The following is a 24,009-nucleotide window of genomic DNA, read 5'->3' as shown; positions in this document are numbered from 1 at the left end:
TTGGAAATGCGAATACCAGACAGTGGGGACTTAACTCCCCAACTCACAAAAATTACATGCATTAAAAACAAAAAAAACACAGCAATTGTATTAAGTGCTTTAGAACAGAAATCCTACACATGCACTCTTAAACAAAAATCACTTTAAATTATATCAGATAAGCTTTTAAATAAATTTAAAAATCTTTACATAAGTTTGAGTACATATGTGTACAGTGTATTTGATTAAAATTTCACCGATAGAAAGGACTTACTCTAATAAGTAGATCAATAGAATGAAGAATTCCTTCTTGCAATTGAGTAAGAGATGAATCCGATGGTATAATGAATAATGACATCTCACCTTGGACTGGTATGCTTACAATGCGTTCCATTACGTCACATAATTTGTCCAAATCGGTAGTTGAAAATCTGAAACATACAAAAGATCATTTTAATAAACTGTATAAATTTAACCGTCTATTATGTATAATATATTCAGTTCATGAAAATTCCCTTAATAGTGAAAACTCTTTTTGCACATAATTTACCACCATCCTCCTGTGGTATCATTAAATGCCACTAATTGCGTAGCAGCTTTATATTTGATCCCAGCCATGATGCAGACTGCATGTACGGTTAGAGAAATCATCTTGAATTAGCTGTTGAATATTTTGATAGTGGGTCATTCCATGTTAAATCAACAAGGCCCACAACCTGACCAACTGGGATTTTTTAGAAATTTGGTATGAATTAACTGTTGACAGAGTCATGAGAAAATATTGAATTTCAAATCTCTATCATAAACCATTTCGTTTTTAGAGCCCTTCTAATTTGCTGGAAAATGACAAATTTTGATTTGTGGCAGTAGTGATAGGTCGACATAACTTTGTTATTTATTAAGGTAGAATGATAAAATTAGTCTCATTTTAAAGTTTATTTGATGCTCTTTCATATGATACACAACAAGCCTATGTTTACATAGATTTTGATTTCAAAGTCACCACCTTTAACATTGAATTTCAGAAAAAAACAGGTCTTCAATTTTTTAATAAAAAATACATAGGTTATTCGTCATTGTATTATGAAGCAGTTGAAAAAATTTGAAACTGGGACTGCTTTGGGTTCAGGAGATAAAAAATAAAATGTGTATCAATGCTTTAGCAAAATATACTTTTTTTAAAATTTCTAATTAGTTTTATAACAAGACTGAAATGAATATTAAGTCAAAATGAGGTTGAAAATCATCACACTTCATGCTTAAAGGTAAAATTAATTTAATAATTTTAAGTAAAACAATAAATCTCATACATTTTTAAATGATCTAAAAAATTCAAGTGTAAAACAGAATTACGAGGGATATCTCTAAAGTAAAGACCGCTGGGAAATGTCTCTCCTTAAGGTTGGTGAACCTGTGTCATTCATGGCCACACTAGTAATGTATACACTGCATTGTTGTCTGTAAGTTGTTGCGTTGTACTATCTTTGATTATGTGTGAGTTATTATGTTATAAAATGAATAGGAAAATTGATGTTGCTGCCAACTGTGAAATATGTGCAACCATACGTTTAAACCATCAAAACATTATGCTGGCTGAAATTTATAGGTAGTTGGTTGCTGTGTATGGTGATAATGAAAAGAATGAAAGAAACGTCTGAAAATGGTATGAAAGATTTAGAAATAACAGAATTAATATGCATGATGAAGAATGTTCAGGGAGGCCCTCGATAATTACAGAGGAATTGTTGAAACATGTTGATGATGAAATTAGAACAGATCATCGCTCAACGATTTCCGACCTGGCCCTTCTTTAATTTACGATCACCCACCATATAGTTCGAACTTAGCTCCATTTGATTACCATTTGTTTAGGAAATTGAACGAATTTTTGAGTGGTAAGTAATTCACGGGTGATGATGAACTTAAAAATGCTGTTAATCAGTGATAGCAGAAGAATACAACGAGGGTGTATTGAAGCTGGTGTATTGCTATGATAAATGTCTTAATTCATGTGGCAATTATACAGAGAAGTAGTATAAGGTATGTAGTTTAAGAGAAATAAAAAATATTTATAGTTTTCAGAATAAATTTTTTTATTCTGCCTTTAACGGCCTTTACTTTAAAGATAATCTCTTGTATGTATATAATATAATTCTCAAGACTCACTTCTAATACAAGACGCTACAATGATATAAATAATAACTGTACAACTAATAATTAAAATATAATAATGTATGTCTTTAAATAATTACAGTTATAGTGTTTATGATTTGGACATTTTGACAGTCTTAAAATCTTACACAATTTACAAAAAGTAAGACAAATCAATAAAAAATTCAAATTAAAGTTTTTTACATTTTTAAATTAACTGTTTCTTTCCAGTAGTTGTTATTTTAAACAAATATTTAAATTGCATTAATTTTAGCAATAGTCTGATAAAATATCAGCAGCACCTATGTATTGTTTAATGCTAATGTACTGATTAATTTTTCAAAGAAATGTTTCTTAATAAAAATTTTTTATAATAATGATTTAATGCAATCTAATATTTTCATAGGCTTTCAATTATTATACCAATAACATTAGTATTAAGTTACATTTTAAAAGTGTTTATGTGCTTACTTGAAATACTGATTATTTTGCTGCCAGTTTTTCATTTGCCTGAGTAGTTTCCTATTCAGATAATCTATATGTACATCCAGTAGCAGTTTTCAGATTAACTTTTGTTAGTACTTCCTGTCGAGGTAATATTAGAATATCATTGTGTCTGAAAAAACATAAGGAGATGGACCTTGAAGGTGAAGAAAACTTACTTCCACTTCTTCTGTCGATTCATTTGTAGATAATACACAAGTTAACCACCAAGCACCATTATAAATGCACGTAACAAAACCTTTTATACAAGAAATTTCAGGAAAACCAACTTATGTTTCATGCAAAACTTTATGCTGTTCATATTCTTCATTTTCAGAAATAATTTTTGTTTTAAGATATCCTTTCCTGACTGGAAAAAGGCATGCAACTTTTGAGTACCTGGGATCGCCATCGCTTTTGCTAAATGAGGTGCTAATTACTTTTCTTCTTTCTGATATTCTTTACTTGAAAAAAATATGAAATTCATATTTTAATATTTTACTGAGCCCAATCATAAAGCTGAGTGACTGTTGTTATTTGATCTTGGTATGGGTGTTGTAAAATTGATCTGATGCGGCAAAGAAGTGCCAAATTCTGCCTTGGCACTCAAGTCATCCATGTGATACGTTAAATTCACAAAATCTTTACGATTTTTATATTATGCTGTTGAGCCACCTAAGAAGCACATTAGTTTATTCACAATATTATACTTTTTTTAAAAATTGAATTAGTTTTTTTTTAAAAAGGTGAACTGATATTGTGTCATGCTTATGGCAGTTCCACATAACAACTAAATTATCATTTAAAGTATCTGCAAATTCTTAGCTTTTAAAATAAATAGTGAAAGGATGAATTGTAGCCTGTCGATTGTTCCAGTGAAACCCTTGGGCTTCATCTTCTAGCACAAATGAATAATTTTCAGCAAAGTCTGCGATACAGATTCTGGGTTCAATTACAGTTTTTAAATCTTTTAAGAAGTTTAACTGCTGAGAAGCAATGAATGAATAGCAAATGAGAATTGATAATTTTTCAATAAATGTCTCTACAAAATCTTTTGTGTTCTCCACTGTTTCTAAACTTAATGATCAGTTGATATCCATTGCTTAAAAGTTATTTTGTCCACACAATTTTCAACAAATATTGAATCTAAAATGTTTTTAAAATTGTCAGAATCTGCATAATTCTTAAATTCAAAAACATAAATTTTGAGAGGTGGAATACAAATAATTTGTGCCATACAGTGTTTATAAGTTAAATGATTGCTGCAATCGTTTGTTAAATAATTTAACTTACAATCTTTAAACATTAATTTCATGTTTTGATGGATAACACACACATACGCTATGACTTCCACTGCCACCTGCTAAAACACAATTTTTAGGACGTAAAGCAGCAAAGGTAGAAAACCCAATTTTAATACCTGTGAGTTTCTTTAAACTGTTGATGTATCTTTCAGATTAGCCCGTACTATTCTTTTTTGAACTTGAATGTTTCCACAAGGTGATTTGATTGGGATACAATCTTTTTTGCCAGGCATTACATGACTTACATCATCTGATTTATAAAATGCCTGAATACATCCAACTATGTTTGGATCAAGACACTTTTCAGGTTTAGGGTTTGATGATGACAGAACTTGTTCTTTATCTAGCTGTTTTGTTTGTTGTATCATGTAATTGTTAGTTCCGAAAATTCATCTTACTTTTTTTTGATGCTCCAACTTTGTAGAAAAAGAATAAGAATTGTTATTTTAAGACTTCTGTCCATTGTACAGTTAAACTTTTCTTTCAACTGTACCAAGATTTTGCTATCAAGTTCAACTTGATATGAAGTCTCAGAGTTTTTACTAGCTATATTGAATATTTTTTCCTATCATTGATGACTCAATTTTTGCAATATTTTTGGAAGGATACATTTTCTCTTGTAATCTTTTAGATTTTACAGCTGATTCCCCAATACTCACTAGACTCTTAATGAGCCTGTCTAATGCATACCTCATTTCACCATAAATGGCTTCACCATCATCTGCTTCTTATTCTGAAGCTTTATTACTAATTGAGTCAAGTTTTTTCTGAAACTTATCACAAATCTCCCAATCACTTTCCAAACTTGAAATTATTTGTTATCCATGGTACACTTTTCTTAAATTCTTTCATTATTATGACCTACTTCTTGAAATGGATTACATTTATTATTGTAAAAAGTTGCCACACTTCAAAATATTGGTTTGCTTGGCATTTCTCCTGCCACCACCCCATTTAGTCGCTCATAAGCGCAACACCGAATTTCTGTGTCATTTCCCTTAAGTAAACTACTGATGTCGGATGAACAAAGCAACTGCATCATGAAATTCCCATATAGTCCAACAATGCAGCTCTTGCCACATTGATTCACCGCTTGTGAGTGGCCAGATTTCCTCTTGACCTCTAAGGGGGGCCCAGTCTCTGGACCTCCCAGCAGATGCACAGCTCATCAGCTGTCAGGTGGAACTGAAACAGATATTGGTTCAAATTAAGATGATTGGTGAGCACCTGGGCATCCATTGCCCTTAAAAACAAACTCAAGGCATACCATCCCCCCAGATCCTGTATAAACTTTACAGGGATCTTTCCTTAGTTGTGGTGTCCCATTCCAGCTGCCATGCTTCCATCATGAGGCTCTGCAGCCTGTTTCGCAGGTGGGAAATTGGCAACTGAATGAAATTTAAATTTAGTGCATTGTGATCATCGTTCCGCTACAGTACTGGCGTGGCCCACATAGCTTGGCCTCCCGGCCTATTTGCAATCTCCACATGGCTGCCCAAACTTTCACCACTAAATTAATTGGGAAACCATTCCCAATACAGTGGTAGCCTCGTGGAGGTTGTTTTAAGTATAACAATGCATACAATTAAGGCTCTGCGCTGGGCACTCCTTAAATTTTGAAGAAGTACTCTATTCATATTCAACCTATGCGCTCAAATGGGCACCAGACACAAGGTCATGCTTTCGACAACACCTCGGTACACCATTTACAATTGACGGCCAGACAACCCATAGTCCTTCTGAGCATCATCCTAAGTAAGGATCAATTTTTCAGTCCTATTTGAGAAACCACTCGGTCAATATCTATGGGACCACAGCCTGCACACCAAGGAAGAGCGTAGCCCCCGCCCTAACGCCAACCTCTGCTTCACCCTCCAAAGCTTCTGGAAACAAGAGTATCCAGGAATGCCTGGCGAGTCGCTGCAGATGTTAATGCGTGGTCACAACCGCTAAACCCACATCAAACACTGGACAGCATGTGCAATGGCTTTGGCTGGTAACATGATTTTGCAAGCTGCTTGGGGCTATGCTGCAACTCGCACATGAAGTCTTGCCATAACTTGAGTCTGGCTTCCTTGATGGCATGAACATACTCGTTACGGGTGATCCGCAGATGCTCATTGTGCTCATCATCAACGATAATCCCCATTAGGGTGCAACACTGGTATATTCTCCTAGCAGACCTAACTCTTGCGTGTGGCATGCTAAGGTCAGAGGACCACCACTTTTTCCCGGGTTTCCCCCTGCGTTTAACAGATGGCTCCCCGGAAGCAGCGGCCATGACAACTCCAGGGACTCCCTGATCAGTGGATTCACCACTACCTAAGGGTCCGTCCATTGGCTGAGGCTGCCGTAGAACCCTATCGCAGCATCTTGTTGGTCTGGCCAAATTTTTCAGCCATCAATTCCACTTACTCTCTGTGCTTCATGCCCCATTCCAACCCTGCAAGGCAACTGCGCACTCGCACTGCAGCCTGTGCTGATCAAGACTTTTAGGTTATAGCGACCCTAATCTGGAGCTCTTAGACCACCTCCATAAACGATCTCATAGGTTATAAGCCTATGATTGCTCACACTGGCCTCGGGCCAGACAGTTCAACTACCTGTGCTTCCCAGCAAGTCGCCCGTCACCAAAGTGACATTGATGTAACATTCTCCCAGTTTGGAAGAGAAAGTTGGCGGTTGTTCTGCATCATTAATCAAGTAGAGGTTCCTGGTTTCCACCAACTGTTCGAGACCAGTGCTTCTGGGGTCAGTGAGTGGTGATCCCCAGGCAGAAGACTTTGAGTTCGCATCCAGAATCCTGCCCAACTTTTCCAGCAAGTCTTCGATATTCCAACCAAGCTGGAAGTATCCAGACACTAGTACGACATTGAGCGTACCCCTCGTGACTCACACAATGGTGAATTGCTCATCCGACCATTCGAGCATCCAAGAAGACAACCAATGAATCAAGCCAACCACGACCCGTGGAAGCCAACCACGTGAGGCTCCTGGACCAAGAGGACCTTGAGGTTGTACTCCTCAAGGAGCCTCATGGCTTCACTGGTGGCCGCCCGGGCAAGATGTATACTCAACTGTCCCAGGCGCAAGTGTTCAACATAGGGGAGTCTGTCCCCAAAGGCTTCCCCCAATTCAGGCAGTTCCATAAGCTGTGTTTTTTACAGCTCACTCGTGCAATACCATATGCCCTGCACTGTCTACCACTGTACCACAGACCTGGTACCCAGCATCGCTGCCTTTCACGAAGGTACAGGTGGTGCACTTGTCATGGCAATTGGCTGCCATGTGCCCTGGAAGAGCATAGTGACCACATATCTCCCACTGCACTCTGCAGCAAAGAGAGATGTGGCTCACACTTGTAGAATCAGCCAACCTCTATATGGTCGATGACCCTACATGAGGTCCATCTGAAAAATATATGTCCACTGGCCACCAAGACCTGCCAGATCTTTGGTGAGGTCTCCAACACCCAGTGACTCTTTGGGGCTTCCTTCCTCCCGAGCTACCTGACCACCTTGGTTTCCTGAAAGAAATCCTTAACAGACATATCCAGTGTAGGATTTTGCCCGTGCATGGCCCTGAGGATTTTGGGCTCCTCCACCTTTGTCATATCATATACCAATATCTGCAGCCTCTGCTCGTCCGTTCCTTGTCAGAATGTCGACCTCCAGCAGCTGTTTCACCTGTCACTCATTTATTACTTCCAAGATGACATTATGGTCCCTGTACAATTATGGTCCTTGTTTTAGTGACCCAGGACACTTGGATCTTTTCCCTCCACGGTTCCAGGACCTTCTTCAGTGTTAGCTCTGTCACTAATGACAAAGCCCCCGGACCAGGTTTTAGCGGAACCACCTTAACGGTAGCGTGCATAATTTTAGCCACTGGCGGCCTGAACTGGCAACGGTGAACTAATCCACTTAAGCGAATGTGCGGCAGTTACTGCAGCGAAGGAGACATGCTTTTAACTTTCTCCTCTACCTGTTTAATAGACTTGTGGAGCTCAACCAGAGCCTCACCTGTCACTGGCTTGAAGCCCTTGACTCCCTCCACAACCTTGTCTACCTTGTCGGACAGTCGTGAAACAATACAGTCCAAGGCAAGATTAGCACCTTGGAGTCCCTCATATTTTAATGACAGATCCGAGACCAATACTTACTTCAAATGATACCTTACTTTAGAAAAAACTGTAAGTAACTACACCAACACTTTTTTCCTGTTTAGCCTCTGGAATTACCATTCAAGTATTACTTCAGAGGATAAATGAGGATGACATGTATAAGTGTAAATGAAGTGTAGTCTTGTACAGTCTCAGTTCGGTCATTCCTGAGATGTGTGGTTAATTAAAACCCAACCATCAAAGAACACCAGTATCCACTATCTAGTATTCAAATCTGTATAAACGTAACTGCCTTTTCTAGGACTTGAATGCTGGAAATCTCGACTTCCAAATCAGGTGATTTGGGAAGACGCGTTCACCATTAGACCAACCCGGTGGGTTAACTACACCAACACTTAGCAATCAATAAACGAACACTGAATATTTTGACTTCAGGACAGGCATATTTATACAGTGCTCATGTTTTCTTACATCATGTTATTCCACACATAAATTATTTAAATAAATCAAATATTTTAGGCCATATTTAATATTGTTTACACTAAAACAATAGTCATAGAATATTACTAAACTGATGATATAGTAAGCTTCAATACATTTTGTCTTTCAATTTGTATTAATTACACTGAGTCATCGCATTACAGCATCATTGGTCATTTGATCGAGTTGAGATTTACTAATTCTTATTACTAGACAAAAAAAATGAGCAACATCTTACCTCACTATGTTTAGTTTAGTTTTTCAAGACATTTTATTTGATTTTGCATGTTCAGCCAACAAAAATTTAGGTATTTACCACCTCAAAACCCCACAAAAAAGATTTTTTGTTAAAACATTGATACACATTTTATTTTTTTCACTTGATCCCAATGCAGTTTCAGTTTCAAATTTGCACAGCTATTTTATAATATAACGATGAATAAAATATATTTTTCATAAAAAACTTGAAGACCTGTTTTTTCTGAAATTCAAGGTAAAAATCAGAGGTGGTGGGTGACCTTGAAATAAAACTTTTTGTAAACATAGGCTTGTTGTATATTGCATGAAAGAGCATCTAATAAGCTTTAAAATAAGTCCAAGTTTATCATTCTACTTTAATAAATAATAACGTTATGTTAACCAAACACTATTGCCACAAATCAAAATTTTCCATTTTCCAGCAAATTTGAAGGGCACTAAAAACGAAACAATTAATGCTAGAGATCTGAAATTCAGTATTTTCTCATACCTTTGTTTGGTATGAATCAACAGCTAATTCATACTAAATTTCATGAAAATCCCAGTCAGTTGGATTGTGAATGGCTATCTACCTTGATGTGGATGGAATGACCCTAGTATCTTATCGGGTATATGAGTCTCTCTTATTCTCATGTTTAGATCACAGAGTCTAATACTATTAATTAATCTGAGCAACTTTTTCTAATTTTTACTACAAACAAAATTCATACCATCCTTTAACAGAGTAAGATGCAATCAAAACATGCTGAAGACAGATCCATTCAATAACATATCAATAAATATGTCTATTATAAATATTACAGCTTTATGTGAAGTAAACAAATCTCTCAAAAGTGGGTTAAGAGAAAAAAATACCTGTTTTTAATGTGCTGGAAGATAGATGGAAATATATGGATAAGAGCAGTGAGATATGGTTGCGAAGGCAAGTACATTTCAGCAGCTGCTTCAAGTCGGCTTTCAAGAGCGATTCTAAGCCATACTCGCCATGCTACATCCCACATATCATCATTACTTTTATCAGATTCATTATAGTATAACATTTCTTGAAATGAACGAAGTGCAGCCAAAGATACCTAAAAAAAAAAAATTCTGTTAAAATATTTTATAGTTTTATACATTTATGCAAAGTTAAATGCTCAAATTCAAATTAGAATGACTAGCAAGCGTAGCAAAAAAAAAGGACAAGGTCTGCTTAATGCTGGAAGCATTCCTATTGATTACGTGAACGTACATCTTTTGAAATAGTTAAAAATTTAATTACTTTGAGTATATACTCACATAAATAAATACATGCCTGTGTGCACAAGCATGCTCATGTACACATACACATACACGCACGGAATCTAATTATGCTGAACATGAATTATCAATTTTTACATATGATTGTAATGGATTGCCTGGAATTATTTTTATAATTGATCATGAATGTATAGATTTAAAAAGCTTTGTTTGCATTAAACTATTAATACAACAATATGTTCTAGGTTATTCTTCTTAATTATTAATTATCCTTTGTTATATAAAAGTTGTATAACTGTTTACATACTTGTCTACAATAAAATTTAATAGAGAAGCTAATTTATAAGACATAAACAACATTAAAAATATGTTGAAAACAAAATATAATCAATTAGAATAAAAATTAAATAATATATAATAAGATGCAATACGATGATAATAATATATATCATCTTAATTGATTTTAATCAATTACAAAGTTAATTTCTATATTACAAATTTCTGAAATTCATGTACTATTCATACAGATGTTTAAATACATTTAAAATGCGGAAAGGTGCAGCTAGATTTGTAGGTACATACAATAAACTATAATCTATACAATAAATTATAATCTATAATATAGTGCAAAAGTTATAGCATTTATAATTATTGTTTAAAAAAGCAAATAAAAGTATTTTTTTTAACGAAAATAACTGTTAGGTAAATAACACTTTTTTGGATTATTATAAAGAAGTTAACAAGGGTTGACTAAAATATATATATATATATATATATATATATATATATCAATATTTTTTCCTAAAATTGAACACAAATCTATATCTAGGCGATGAAAAGTTTTCCACTCCAGAACTTAAAAATTATTTTTCAAAGACATTTATGTTTTAACATGTTTGGAAATACATAGGTGTATCATGAAATTCTCCCCAGACTTTCATAATCTATTCTACTCATGAAAGTAATGGAATGAGTTCATAAAAAAACATATGTCCTAAAATGCTTCATTTGCAAGTTACGACTAGTGAAAGATTTTGCTCAAATTTCAGGTAACCCAGTGAAATGAGGTCATACTGAAATTTTCAGGATGTAATTAAGAGGCAGACTTAGTGATTTCTTATAGTTTCATACCTGAAGAAATGAATAAAATAGGTCCCAGAACCATATCTGCGGTAGTTTTTGAGAAATCTGGGGTGAAAACCAATAACTGGAGTAAAATACCCTGCTTTTTGTGTTTGACTTATAACTTAGTTAAATGAGTAATAAACACATAAAACCTTTAAGCTAAGCTTGTAGAGAATTTAATTCTTAAGTAAACTGTGTAAGATAAGTTGAAAAAACAAAGAAAACGGTGTAAGATAGGTTGAAAAAACAAAGAAAAGTTAGAAAAATTTGAATTTTATTTAGAAACATAATATTACTACATTTGTCAGAAAAGTACTTATTTAATGTAAACAAAAATCAAATTCTTTTTAGGTGATGTGAAAAATTTGTAAAAACAAAATTTACTGTAATAATTTATTTTTAAAGCTGTATACAATTGTAAAATAAATATATTGTATAAATATACAATATAATATATATATATATATATATATATATATATGTATGTTGTATATATTTATACAACATATTATATTATATACATATATGTATAATATATATAATATATTGTATTTTACAAATTGTAAAATAAAAATTACTTGGATAATCTTTTTATTAATGACAAAAATACAATAAATTATTTGAAAAATTATAATTTCAAAGTTGGCACTAAAATAACAACAGCTGATCAAAAATGCACAATACTGTATTATTGTTTAAATCATTCAGTTCAGTACAATTAAGTATATAAGGTACTGTGGACTATGCAGTGAATTTTAGTTTGAACGTGATCAGTTTGCCATTGACATGATGCTGTACTTTTTACAACAGAGGAATATGCTGATATGTTATTCACTTTCGGTGTGTTTAATGATAATCCTATAGCTGATGCAGTACAATGTGAAATATGTTTTCTGGACCGTAGGATTCAAAAACTATTAGGATGATTTTTTGCAATCTTCAGGAAACAGGTTCACAACCTAGTATTTGTACCAGCTACAAATGATCTGTCTAACTTGTCAGTGTTATTGATGAAATTATTATACGAGGTGCGACAATAAAGTAATGAGACTGATGTGAAAAAAAATGTTGCTTACCGTTTTAGTCATGTTTAGTGTTGTCTCCTTCAAAGTAGTTCCCCTCTGATTGCACACACTTATTCCAGCGCTTCTGCCATTGGTGGTAACTTTTCTGGAACTCATTTTCTGTAATATCCTCCAAGACCCTAGTCACAGCTTTTTGGACATCTTGTGTTGTTTGAAAATGGTGTCCCTTGACCGCTATTTTGACTCTTGGAAATAAAAAAAAGTAGCACGGAGCGATATCTGGTGAATAAGGTGGCTGTGGTAGTACTGAAATTTGTTTTGAGGTTAAAAATTGCTGTACTGACAGAGCAGTATGGGAAGGCGCATTATCGTGATGCAGAATCCAATTATCAGCAATGTTGGCACGGACACGAAGAACTCGTTTCCGAAGTCTTTCTAAAATTTCTTTGTAGAAATATCGGTTAACTGTTTGTCCAGGAGGCACCCACTCTTTATGAACATTTCCCTTGGAATCGATGAAGCACACAAGCATGCATTTCACTTTTGATTTTGACATACGAGCTTTTTTTGGTCTAGGTGATCCCTTTGAGCACCGATGCGAACTTTGGCGTTTTGTCTCTGGATCATATTGAAAAAAAACCAACCTTCATCACCAGTGATAACACGGCTCAACAAATCTGGGTTGATTTCCGTTTGCTCTAACAGATCGACTGCCACATTTTTCTGCGTTTCTCGCTGTTGTGTGAGATTTTTGGGGACCATTTTTGCACAAATCTTTCTCGTACCAAGATCTTCAGTTAATATTAGACGAACCATTTCTCGATCGATGTTGAGTTCTTCTGCAATCATTTTCACGGATAATCTTCGATCAGATTGTACGATTTCACTCACCCTGGTCAAGTTGACATCTGTCCGCGAGGTTGATGGTCGTCCACTGCGGTCTTCATCTTCAACATTCGTCCTGCCTTCACTAAAAATTTTATGCCACCGAAAAACTTGAGCTCTTGATATAACCTCCTCTCCAAAAGCCTTCTGAAGCTTACCATAAGTTGTCGTCGTGTTTTCACCCGATTTAACGCAAAAAGAAATGGCATACCGTTGCGCAATATTTTGCGGTTTCATTTCTGTGATGAGAGACACAAACACCTGTTCACTTATTACAGCACAACTCACGACCGAGCAGTTGCATCAATGTGCCGCTTCGACTAGAAGTAGCTTATAGACCGAGGTCAAAGATGGTGTGCCTACGCAAGCTGCAGGGTTGCCACATCTTGCAAAGAAAAATCAGTCTCATTACTTTATTGTCGCACCTCGTATATGCAGTTCAGCAAAGTCTAGGCATCAGTATCCAGCTCAGGCACCTTTACGGGTTGGAGTGGCTGACAACAGATAATACTGGTGAATATATGCTAAGAGGATGAGCTCAGTGGAAGGAAGTGTCAAAGTTAACCGCTGACATACTAAAGACCAAGGAAGATGAAGCTAGAAACTGGGGTGAAGATTAACACCAAATACAGATGAAAAAGAGAAAGGAGCAAGGGAGGTTGGAACATGGAACAACCGTCCATGGAGTTGTCGTTCATCTGGGCTTGCCTGGATGGGTGGTGGCAATGAAGCGGACTCCTGACCGCTTGAGCAGAAAAGATGAGAACCCGACTACTGGTTGGGGCGGCTGGGAACTGCATAGCCAGACTTGGTGCGGGTCCTCCTTGGTGGTTAAAGACAGACACACACAGAGCTGAATAAGTGCTTAAATGCTAATCTGGTTCTGGATGGGGGATATGGTGAGATAGGAGTTTTAGTTGGTAGGGTGCAGGAACACATAGGATCTTAATAAATTCTAGCTCAACCCAAGCGAGTCGAATTTATGGGGGGTACGTAAATGGTATTTCTCCAACTCATCGAAACAAAAAAAAAAGAAAAAAGGCGTTAGTACACAATATCTTTCTAAGTGGATCAGAGTAATGCATTAGATGGTTTGGAGGACACTTAAACAAAACAAGTTTTATCCTTATCATAGACAGCCAGTTCAACATCTAAACCCAGGAGACGGTCCGCTTTAATTTTAGTTCTGCAACTGGTGGAATACAAAATCAACAACTCTACACATATGTTTTGTTTACTGATGAGGCAAATTTCACTTGAGATGATGTCAACAACTTACGCAATGAGCATATACAGCTAGAAGTAAATCCTAATGAAATGGTAGATGGTAATTTTCAACACTGATTTAGCACAATGTATGGTGCAGCTTTCTTCATAACCAACTGTTTAGACCATTCATATTACCTGGCTGCTGAAATGCTGAGGTCTGCTTGCACTTTCTTCAAGAAGAATTGCCACAGCTGTATGAAGATGTTCCTGTAGCGCTGAGACACAAAGTATACTTCCTGCATGATGGCACACCTCTCCACTTCTTTTGTGCCATTTCACTCACTTTTTTTAGTTATGGAGGTCCACATTCCTGGCCACCAAGATCACCTGAACTAACATATTTAGATTTTTTCATCTGGAGATGTATGAAAAATGTTCATAAAACAAAAATTCATTCTCGTTAGGAATTAATTGTCCACATAATGGATGAGACTGAGCAACTTAAGGGCAGTCCTAAAGAATTAAAATGAGAAAAAAAAGCAATACAGAAGTGTGCCAAGAAACATGTTGAAAATGGCAGGCTCATTTTTGAACATTTATTATAAACTGGTACGTATTATGCACTTTGGTCTAATGGACTGTATCTAAATAAAATACAAATTTTTCTAACTTATCTTTGTTTTTTCAACTTATCTTACACCATTTTCTTCTGAATTAAATTCTCTACAAGTTTTGTTTAAAAGTTTGATGTATTTATTACCCATTTAACAAAGTTATTGTATATCATGGATAAAAAACACGGTTTTTTACTCCAATTTATTGGTTTTCTCAAAAACTACTGCAGATATGATTCTGGAACATATTTTATTCGATTTTTCAGATAAAAAAACTACTAATTCTACACTTAAATTATGTTCTAAAAATTTAAGTACGACCTCATCTCACTAGTGTAGCTTAAATGAACAAAATTTTCATAAGTTGTAACTTGCAAATGAAGCATGTTAGGTCATATGTTTATAAGAAATTTTGCCATTACTTTTACAAGTAGGATAGGCTATGAAAGTCCTGGGAAAACTTCATGATATAACCCTGTAAAGTGTTATAAGACTTCTTCATACTTTTCTCCTTAAAGTGATCTACTTATTATCACACTTGAAAGTTATCATACATGGGTTCCAGAGTACACTGTTCTCTAGCACCATTTTGTTTAAAAGTGAAAGAGATTATTTAGTAAGAAATAGCTTATCGATTAAAATAATTTCTTCCATTATGCTTACCTCATTATTTTTACTAAGAGCAGCATTTTCAACAAACTCAAGTAGTAATGTCCACGCTCTTGGAAAGTCACCAAGAGTTTGAAGAAGCTGTCTTTTATTATTGAACACTTTGGCAACTCCAGATAGTGTCAACACCTGAAACAAATAGTCCATAATATAACACACAAGTCACTTACATACAAATTTAATGGGGCTTGGATAAGGACAGGCTGCAGTGCAAGTGTGCAGCTGTCTTGGGGGGGTTGGAATGGCACATGGAGCACAAGGAGGAGGTGGAATTGATGCTGAACAATTCAGCCGGGCCACCAAGACTGGCTGCAATAGGATCCTATGGCAGCTTCGGCCAATGGACGGACCCTTAGGTAGTGACCAGTCTGCTGATCGGAGAGTGCCTGAAGCCATCATGACCACTGCTTCTGGAGAGCCGTCTGTTAAACGCAGGCGAAAACCTGGGAAAAAGTGGTGGTCCTCTGACCTTAGCATTGCTGCGCACAAGAGCTAAGTCTGCTAGAAAATAACAGCATTGCCCCCTAATGGGGATTATTGTTGATGATGCGCTGAGGGTCTCGGATCTACTGGCACGCCTGTAATGAGTACGTTCATGCCATCAAGGAAGCCAAACTCAAGTTTTGGCACGACTCCATGCGTGAGTTGCGGCACAATCCCTGGCAGCTCGCGAAGTCATGTTACCAGCCAAAGCCATTGCACATGCTGTCCAGTGTTCAATGCGAGTTTGGTGGTCATGACCACACTTTAACATCTGTGGCGACTTACCAGGTGTTGCTGGATACTCTGTTTCCAGATGCTCTGGAGGGTGAAGCAGAAGTCGGCGTTGGGTCGGGTGAGACACCATTCCCTGGCATACAGGCTGTGGAACTGTAGATATAGACCGAGTGGTTTCTCGAATGGCACTGAGAAAGGCACCAGGGATTAACCAACTTGAACCGGATATTTTCAATCATCTGCTGCCTGTTATAAAAGAGCCGCTTGGCAGACTGTTTTCAGGGTGCCTAAACTGGGGTTGCTTTCCAACTTGTTGGAAGGAGGCTTTGGTGAGGGTGCTCTTAAAATCAGGAAAGGATCCGAGTGAGGTCAGCAGTTATCAACCCATCAGCCTCTTGCTGGTAATCGGCAAGTAGCTTGAAAAGCTGGTTGTGGAACGGCTCTGGGAAAGCATCGATATTAACTCATTTCTAATTCGAGGCCAGCATGGCTTCATGAAAGGGTTGGCTCCAAGAATTGCATCTTAAATGCTCTTGCCAAGCCAAGGTGGAAAGGACTGACTTATTTCTTTCCGAGGTAGAAATTGCCAAAACATACTTACACTGACAATTTTTATTGACACAGAGGCAGAATTTCCTTCCTTACAGTGTGGAGTTCTGTCCTCTATGAGTTGGAACGTCGTAATGTTCCTGTAGCCCTGCAGGCCATAGTACGTGACCACTTGTCAGATTGCACAGCTCTATTTAAGGATGTGCACCTAGTTGTGAAAAAATTTGGGGAAGCCCGCAGGGCTCTGTTCTTGGTCCCTTGCTGTGGAACCTGGTATTTGACGGATTTTTGGGCTGGATGGGGTCATGGCCCAGGCTTTCGCCAATGACTGCCTCCTGTTAATTCATGGTAATTCACGACCGCAGCTAAAAGAACGAGTGCAGGCGGCTTTGTCAACCGCACAGGGCTGGATGGACATTCAAAATTAAAGGATTTCTGTGCTCAAGACGAAGTTTATGTTTCTCAAGGGTGCAGATAAATTATCATAGTTGTAACCCCCGTATTAAGTATAAAGGCTGTGTAATCAGCTGAGTTAGAGTTCATAAGTACCTAGGTGTTTTGTTTGATGAGAAGTTGCTGTTTAGCAATCACATTAGGCAAGTAGCGGCAGACGCCGTCTCTGTGATTCACAAGCTTAGGAGGATTGCTCAAAAGGATTAAGGACTGTCAGGTCATCATTTGTACATGGTGTACTGAGGTGTCTGAAAGTATGACCTCTTCTGTGGCGTCCATTTGGGCACATAGGTTGGAAAGAAATCGAGCACTTTAGGCCGGTTGATGCCTCAACCGGCATCAATAGTTTACCTAACGGAAAAGACTCCTCCCGCGCTGCTGTAGGAAGCTAACCTAGAGATATGGTTGGCTACCAGCCAGATTAAGGCTCCAAGCACTTTAATGGTGGACAGGTACTTGCTGGCATTCAGCGGCCTAGGTGTGGCAGCGAATTGCTGTCTTTGACAAGTTAAATTAATTATCTTGTCATATATGTTTTAGTAGTTGACGGGATGTGCCTACCCATTTTAGTGATATATGACACGTGGGCGGTGGGACACACAAGCGAGTGATGAATGGTACTATACTTATTCCGCTCACACGTTTAGGTTAGCTCTACAAGCTAGTTAGGACACTGGTCGCTAAGCTGTTTTGCAGCTCAGTAGCCATTTGTAGCACAGACATTTGGTCTTATGCTTTAGGGCGACCAAATGGGGTGGCAGTGGGAGAAATGTCAAGCAAACCAATTTGGCTTATAAAAAAAAAAAAAAAAAAAAAAAAAAAAAAAACTTTTAATAAAGGATACATATGAAAGGGAAAGTTCTGTCGGACTTCAAAAAGAGTGTTATAGTCATGATACCAAAGAAAGCAGGAGCAGATAAATGTGAAGAATACAGAACAATTAGTTTAACTAGTCATGCATCAAAAATCTTAACTAGAATTCTATACCAGAAAATTAAAAAATAACATTCTACGAGTCGGAGCGTGGAATGTTAGAAGCTTAAAAAAGGTTGGTAGGCTAGAAAATTTAAAAAGGGAAATGGATAGGGTGAATGGGATATAGTAGGAATTAGTGAGGTTCGGTGGGAAGAGGAAGGCGACTTTTGGTCAGGTGATTTTAGAGTAATTAACTCAGCGTCAAATAATGGGCAGGCAGGAGTAGGTTTCGTGATGAACAAGAAGATAGGGAGGAGAGTGGAGTATTTCAAAACGCATAGCGATAGAATCATTGTAATAAGGATAAAATCAAAACCTAAACCGACAACGATTGTTAACGTTTATATGCCTACAAGCGCCCATGATGATGATGAGGTAGAGTGTGTATACGAAGAGATTGATGAAGCAATTAAACACGTAAAAGGAGATGAAAATTTAATAATAGTTGGAGACTGGAATGCAAGCATTGGAAAAGGCAAGGAAGGAAATATAGTGGGTGAATACGGGCTGGGCAGAAGGAATGAAAGAGGGGACCGACTTATAGAGTTTTGCACGAAGTATAATTTAGTAATTGCCAACACCCAATTTAAAAATCATAATAGAAGAATATACACTTGGAAAAAGCCAGGCGATACTGCAAGGTAACAGATAGATTATATCATGGTTAAGCAAAGATTTAGAAATCAACTCGTTGACTGCAAAACTTACCCTGGAGCAGACATTGATAGCGACCATAATTTGGTGATAATGAAATGTAGATTGGGGTTTAAAAACCTGAAGAAAAGGTGTCAGATGAATCGGTGGAATTTAGAGAAGCTTGAGGAAGAGGAGGTAAAGAAGATTTTTGAGGAGGACATCGCAAGAGGTCTGAGTAAAAAAGATAAGGTAGAAAATGTAGAAGAAGAATGGGAGAATGTTAAAAAGGAAATTCTTAAATCAGCAGAAGCGAACTTAGGCGGAATAAAGAGAACTGGTAGAAAACCTTGGGTTTCAGACGATATATTGCAGCTGATGGATGAACGTAGAAAATATAAGAATGCTAATGATGAAGAAAGTAAAAGGAACTATCGACAATTAAGAAATACTATAAACAGGAAGTGCAAACTAGCGAAAGAAGAATGGATTAAAGAAAAGTGTTCAGAAGTGGAAAGAGAAATGAACATTGGTAAAATAGACGGAGCATACAGGAAAGTTAAGGAAAATTTTGGGGTACATAAATTAAAATCTAATAATGTGTTAAACAAAGATGGTACACCAATATATAATACGAAAGGTAAAGTCGATAGATGGGTGGAATATATTGAAGAGTTATACGGAGGAAATGAATTAGAAAATGGTTTTATAGAGGAAGAAGAGGAAGTTGAGGAGGATGAAATGGGAGAAACAATACTGAGATCTGAATTTAAGAGAGCATTAAAAGATTTAAATGGCAGAAAGTCTCCTGGAATAGACGGAATACCTGTAGAGTTACTGCGCAGTGCAGGTGAGGAAGCGATTGATAGATTATACAAACTGGTGTGTAATATTTATGAAAAAGGGGAATTTCCGTCAGACTTCAAAAAAAGTGTTATAGTTATGATACCAAAGAAAGCAGGGGCAGATAAATGTGAAGAATATAGAACAATTAGTTTAACTAGTCATGCATCAAAAATCTTAACTAGAATTTTATACAGAAGAATTGAGAGGAGAGTGGAAGAAGTGTTAGGAGAAGACCAATTTGGTTTCAGGAAAAGTATAGGGACAAGGGAAGCAATTTTAGGCCTCAGATTAATAGTAGAAGGAAGATTAAAGAAAAACAAACCAACATACTTGGCGTTTATAGACCTAGAAAAGGCTTTCGATAACGTACATTGGAATAAAATGTTCAGCATTTTAAAAAAATTAGGGTTCAAATACAGAGATAGAAGAACAATTGCTAACATGTACAGGAACCAAACAGCAACAATAACAATTGAAGAACATAAGAAAGAAGCCCTAATAAGAAAGGGAGTCCGACAAGGATGTTCCCTATCTCCGTTACTTTTTAATCTTTACATGGATCTAGCAGTTAATGATGTTAAAGAACAATTTAGATTCGGAGTAACAGTACAAGGTGAAAAGATAAAGATGCTACGATTTGTTGATGATATAGTAATTCTAGCCGAGAATAAAAAGGATTTAGAAGAAACAATGAACGGCATAGATGAAGTCCTACGCAAAAACTATCGCATGAAAATAAACAAGAAGAAAACAAAAGTAATGAAATGTAGTAGAAATAACAAAGATGGACCACTGAATGTGAAAATAGGAGGAGAAACGATTATGGAGGTAGAAGAATTTTGTTATTTGGGAAGTAGAATTACTAAAGATGGACGAAGCAGGAGCGATATAAAATGCCAAATAGCACAGGCGAAACGAGCCTTCAGGAAGAAATATAATTTGTTTACATCAAAAATTAATTTAAATGTCAGGAAAAGATTTTTGAAAGTGTATGTTTGGAGTGTCGCTTTATATGGAAGTGAAACTTGGACGATCGGAGTATCTGAGAAGAAAAGATTAGAAGCTTTAGAAATGCGGTGCTGTAGGAGAATGTTAAAAGTCAGACGGGTGGATAAAGTGACAAATGAAGAGGTATTGCGGCAAATAGATGAAGAAAGAAGCGTTTGGAAAATATAGTTAAAAGAAGAGACAGACTTATAGGCCACATACTAAAGCATCCTGGAATAGTCGCTTTAATATTGGAAGGACAGGTAGAAGGAAAAAATTGTGCAGGCAAGCCACGTTTGGAATATGTAAAACAAATTGTTAGGGATGTTGGATGTATACTGAAATGAAACGACTAGCACTAGATAGGTAATCTTGGAGAGCTGCATCAAACCAGTCAAATGACTGAAGACAAAAAAAAAAAAAATTAATTTAAGATTATGCTTGTTATGTAACAATGAAAAATCAAATGTGTTATAAGCACAATGATTGTTGTTAACTGGGTTAAAGAAAAAATAAAACTGCTAACCACTTTAATTAAAAATATAAAATAATCATTACCTGTGTTTCAGCCCACTGTTTCTGCGCAGTGTTACGTGAATGGTGAATTAAAATGTTACCACCAGAATCAACTTTTTCGTTACTAGCTGAATTTGAAAGATTTCGCACTTTATCAAGTAAAGGAAACAAAACCTATAATTAGAAATAAAAATTAAATATATAAATAATATTATGTAATAGCAATATAAAATTATTTTATTTTATTTTGAATTAACTAATGTATTTAAAAAAAAATATGGCTAATAACTAGTTTTTAATTATCTAAACAAATGAGAGGAAGTATTGAACCATTGAAGTAAGGCAGGATGAGATAACATTGGCTAATTTATTTATCAAAGTACTGGAAGAAATTTCAAAAAAATTGATTGGAATACAATGAATATAAATGAAAGCTGGATAAATAAGCTGAAATTTTATGGATGATGTAATACTCTCTGGAAGGTAGGAAAATGGGAACTGCAGAAGAAAGTAGAAAAATAAGAATTATTTAGTTGCGTTATGGCAACAAGATGGTATACTCATCATTTGCTTGTGGTTAGAGTCCCAAGCTACTTTGCTTGCATTTTGGAACCAAGATGTTATATCCATCATTTGCTTAGGGTTGGATTCCCAAACTCTATATATCTTGATGGATGAGGCTGCACAAACAACACTGTTAAAGAAATCCTAGAGCTATGTGACTCTATGTACAATCTGGCATTGGCATGTGATTGCTCTATTTTCTCCATTTTTTTTCATTGGCCAGAGCAATCATATGATTGCTCTGGCCAACATCCCTGGCCCTGGATACATCTTGACGCATGAGGCTTCATGAACAACATTACCAAAGAAATCCTAGTTCTATGCGATGCTAGGTAAAATTAATCTAGAGGTTTAGACTACCCTAGATAATTTAAACATAATTTCTACTGGCATGTGATTGTCCTGGCCAATGGATACTTCTTAATGCATAAAACATCACAAACAATATTATAAGAAATCCTAGACTGGTGCAATGCTAGGTACATAGATAATCAGATTATTTATGGTGTTATGTAGTTACTTACGACTATTACATAAACTAATCTATTTATGAGCATTATGATTTATTCTATTTATTGTACAACTGATTGTAACTTTGATTCGTTATATATATCAATAAGTGAATGTAATTACAATTTATGTTTTGAGATAACTATTACATACTATTTGTGATTCATAAATGATTACAATTTGTTCTAAACATGAATTTAGACATTTCTATTATGACTTGGCAATATGCGCCTTGTAACTTTGTTGTCTTGATAATTTTATAAGTTATGTACAATTGCATGATATTATTACATTACACTTAAGGGTAATTGTAACTTGTTTGTTATTAACATAAGTTACTGTGTAGATTATTTATTTGTTATTTTCATTGGCTACACTATTTTATATGTACAATTATATTGGACCTGCAATTCAGAAACTGTTATCTTTACCATTGTTATTACTTGTAAATTTGATTATAATTTAAATGAGGAAAAAATCTTGTATGAGTTTTTGGCGGGCAGTATATGGTCAATCCCGACTTTGTTTTCTTTTTATTTCTAATATCAAGATGTTTCTTTCTACAAATGTAAACAAACTTGTTATTTTGTTACTGCCATGGTTACCATCTGTTTGTACTTAATATACTTTATTAAAATTAGTAATTCTTTACACATCAAACAACACACATCACCCTCACAATAACGCTTATACATATAAAGGTTAGTAAAGAATTTACTCATAATTTGGCTACTTGTATATTTAATTGATATCTGTGAATTAGTGCTATGGTGAAAAACAATGTACAGAAATTCCATTATTATGTATTCTATTATGTGAATCTACATTGTTTATATTTTTTAGAATTAAAAAAAAAAAACATGTAATTACAAACTGCACTGTAAGTGGTGAGATTATTATAAATAATGAAGTAGTAGCAGAAGTTAATGAATTTATACATATGGGGCAAAGGATAAATAAGGATAACCAAATTAAGGAGGTAAACATAAGAAGAGCATTGGGATGGGAAGCTTTTAATAGGTATAAATATTTATTCAAAGCATATATAGAGATATAAAAGAAGGTGTGGAATATGATGATACTGCTTGAAATATTACATGGAGTAGAAACACTGATTAAAATTGAAGCTGAGGTTAATAAAATGTGAATAGCTATAAGGAACATGAAGATAATGATGACAGGTATCACAAGATTGGATAGAAAGACTAAATAATGGATTTGGCTAGAAATTAACAAATTTTCAAACTATTAGTGAATGGAAGTAGGTTGTTACTTCTGTATAGTTTTAGTAACAAGTATATAATGCATTTCATGAAATATGTTTACGTATAAGTTTAATACTACTTTATTAGTACAGTGAATAATACATAATAGTTATATTTAAGTGAAATATTAAAACAAAACTGTAAGGCCAATTATAATGCATCATATAAAATAATTATACTAAAATGATGTTTTAAGAATAAAAAGGATAATAAATTCTTAATTTTAAATTGTAACATTAGTTAATTTCACATAAGTAATCTGCAAATTTTTAAGTAGAGTGAGTTTTATTGATTATTATCACTTTGTTGATTTCAAAGATTTCTTTAAAAAAAGTTGCTGTTTTAGTTATTGAGCTTTTGAATAAAAAGTCAATAGATTTATACTTTTTATTACAGCAATATTTATACCATAAAAAAATCATATTATGTAAAAATACACATACATATTCA

General features: G+C 35.5%; 1 protein-coding gene across 4 annotated transcripts in view; it reads right to left on the bottom strand.

The window, feature by feature from the left end:
- mon2 (Mon2 homolog, regulator of endosome-to-Golgi trafficking) overlaps nt 1-24,009 on the bottom strand; it is a 195,224-nt gene that overhangs the window by 53,969 nt on the left and 117,246 nt on the right. For all 4 annotated transcript variants that reach the window (XM_075362346.1, XM_075362343.1, XM_075362344.1 and 1 more), the window contains 4 exons: nt 21,263-21,394; nt 15,539-15,673; nt 9,634-9,851; nt 254-410 (listed from right to left, as the gene is read on the bottom strand). In XM_075362346.1, coding sequence (XP_075218461.1) covers nt 254-410; nt 9,634-9,851; nt 15,539-15,673; nt 21,263-21,394 — 642 coding nt within the window. The remainder of the gene's footprint in view (nt 1-253; nt 411-9,633; nt 9,852-15,538; nt 15,674-21,262; nt 21,395-24,009) is intronic.

Source organism: Lycorma delicatula, chromosome 4 (genome assembly GCF_047948215.1).
Source record: "Lycorma delicatula isolate Av1 chromosome 4, ASM4794821v1, whole genome shotgun sequence".
Lineage (NCBI taxonomy): Eukaryota > Metazoa > Arthropoda > Insecta > Hemiptera > Fulgoridae > Lycorma > Lycorma delicatula.
The sequence above is the reverse complement of the archived record's forward strand: the minus strand, read 5'-3'. Positions and strand labels throughout refer to the sequence as shown.